Below are 2,275 nucleotides of genomic sequence, written 5' to 3' on the forward strand. Positions count from 1 at the left end.
AAGAACTGGTAAAAGATTTTCCAATAAAGTGTGAACCAATCGAAAATAACAAGATCTCATCTCATTTCGCATATATCTTAAATAATGTGTAATAACATAAACTGCTTTTAGCTACTCTAGTACCCCTACTTTACTATTAGGTATATGCGTGGCCTTTGCAAACCAGCTTTACCTACCTACATAATTTTAATATCTAAAAATTTTACTGTTGTGTACACTATACTTATATGCACCTATTAGGCTAGATAAGAACTCGCTGGATTAAAATTGTGGCTACAATAAATGGTAAGCCAAACCGATATAAGAAGAGTCTGCAGTGTCATAATTACTTTTAAGTACTAAAATCTGGTCTGATCTGTTAAGATGTGCGTGGTACCAGCCAGTCAACTCTACATACCTACGAAGTTTTAATTTCAAAAACTTAAATAGCTTCTATATTGTTACAAATCTTCTAGAAATAATTCTCTTTTCAGTTATTTCTTCTTCTTCGTTGATTTAAAGATTACTAATTCTATTTTGTGTCTTAATTATGTCACAGTTCTTGTACTTGTTTTTATCTATATTTAACTGCTTTGTTAATTAAAATTTAGTTAATTGATGCGACTATAGTCCTAAAAGTTCTTCAACGTAGTTCACTCTACTAAAATTCTTAATGAAATTGATATGCCCGGGAAATCGAAATCACGTTTGTTATATATATGTAAATTTATATTTAGTTATATACACATAATTGTATATTCTCATTATACATAAGCATAAAGAATAAATAATAAGGAGTTCAGTTTTTGCTGAGCATGCATACGAATAACACAACGTTCTCGTCAATATACGTAAGTGATATAATTAGTAAAATACTTCATTTAAGCTAAGAAATTTGTTAGTTTTTTTGCTATATTTATTAATTGCTTTAGTTGATTAATGCCAATTCGCAAATACTTTAAATTAGGTATTTTTGGATATTGACACATCCCAACAAGTAGAAATCCATTAAGATCGGATTATATAAAGCAAAAACACACCCTTGTTTTGTATCTTTATTATTTGTCGGAATGAAATTGTATCTAAATTGTATCTGAGTTCATAGATAAATCACATCTGCAGCTACCAAATAATTAGGGAAAGAATCAGTAACAAATATTTTAATTGCTACCATAAACCTATTCGTAAAATTCCCTTCGAAAGGCTGGGTTGTACCTAAGTGCATAAAAGCACCTTTTCATATATCTAAAAATCAATAATAGAATCAATAGCAAAAGATTTTGATCCTATCTAAAATATTATTCAAAATATTTCAATGCAAAAACTAAGTTGTACATGGATCCATAAACAAAAGCGCTTAAAAATAAGTAACTACTATTAATATTATTTTAGCAATGATCTGTTCACCTTGCTAATTAATAAAACTCTAAAAATTTTCAATGTTAATAAACTTTTATTCAACTTTTTACAGAGAGAAAAATCGGAACGTTCTCCTCAATCAAAACAAAAAACTTAAAAATATTTGAAATTGAATTTTACTTTTTAAATTCAATAAATGCACAGCCAACTGGGTCGCCACAGTACCCCCTCCTAGCGATGGAGTACTAGCAACAACGCGACACCACAACTAAGTCGACAACACCACTCTTAATCCCGAAATTCCGCTAACCTTGCTGGGAAACGCACTACTCTACCAGCTCGTGTCACTTTCGGAATCGGCAACAGGGATTCACGCCTACAATCACCAAAAGTCACTAACTGATCACCATTCAACAACGCTGAAGGCTGACGCGTTTCTGGAACAACCTGTTCAAGATCATCACACGTTAAGTACGCCGCCTTCAACCTATCATTCGAAACAGTCACCTCTCTCCCACGGCAAACAATAACAGACGTCTTCTCATTACGACTCAGCACCTCAAATGGACCTTCGTAAGGCTGCTCAAGTGGAGCTCGAGCACGATCCACTCGAAGAAAAACGTGCTTACAATTAATAACGTCACGCGGAACATACACAGATGGATGACAATGTCTTGTTGATTCAACGGATTTAACCTTAGCTAAAGCCCTTCGCAACGCCGACACAAAATCAGTCTCGGACGACTTCTGCTTGAAATCCGAAAGCATCTGCCCTGGAACACAAAGAGGATTTCCAAACAACATCTCTGAAGGACTAGCATTTAGGTCTAGTTTCGGTGTCGTTCGCAATCCCAACAACACAAGCGGAAGAGACTGCGTCCAATTACTTGAGGAATGACATCGAATGGCTGCCTTCAATGTTCTATGGAAACGTTCA

At 34.2% G+C, this 2,275-nt stretch overlaps 1 protein-coding gene across 1 annotated transcript; it reads right to left on the reverse strand.

Annotated features, from left to right (window-relative positions):
- Nucleotides 1–1,626: 1,626 nt before the first annotated feature.
- On the reverse strand, nucleotides 1,627–2,106 carry LOC119677120. The gene has a single exon (XM_038088387.1). The coding sequence runs from the start codon at nucleotides 2,104–2,106 to the stop codon at nucleotides 1,627–1,629; it is 480 nt and encodes a 159-aa protein (XP_037944315.1).
- Between the last annotated feature and the right edge of the window lie 169 nt (nucleotides 2,107–2,275).

The sequence above is a fragment of the Teleopsis dalmanni genome, chromosome 2, assembly GCF_002237135.1.
Source record: "Teleopsis dalmanni isolate 2A chromosome 2, ASM223713v2, whole genome shotgun sequence".
NCBI classification, from domain to species: domain Eukaryota; kingdom Metazoa; phylum Arthropoda; class Insecta; order Diptera; family Diopsidae; genus Teleopsis; species Teleopsis dalmanni.

What these genes read in the sequence shown, in the direction of transcription:
- LOC119677120 (XM_038088387.1), bottom strand. Translation starts at nt 2,106, where the DNA reads ATGCTTTCGGATTTCAAGCAGAAGTCGTCCGAGACTGATTTTGTGTCG.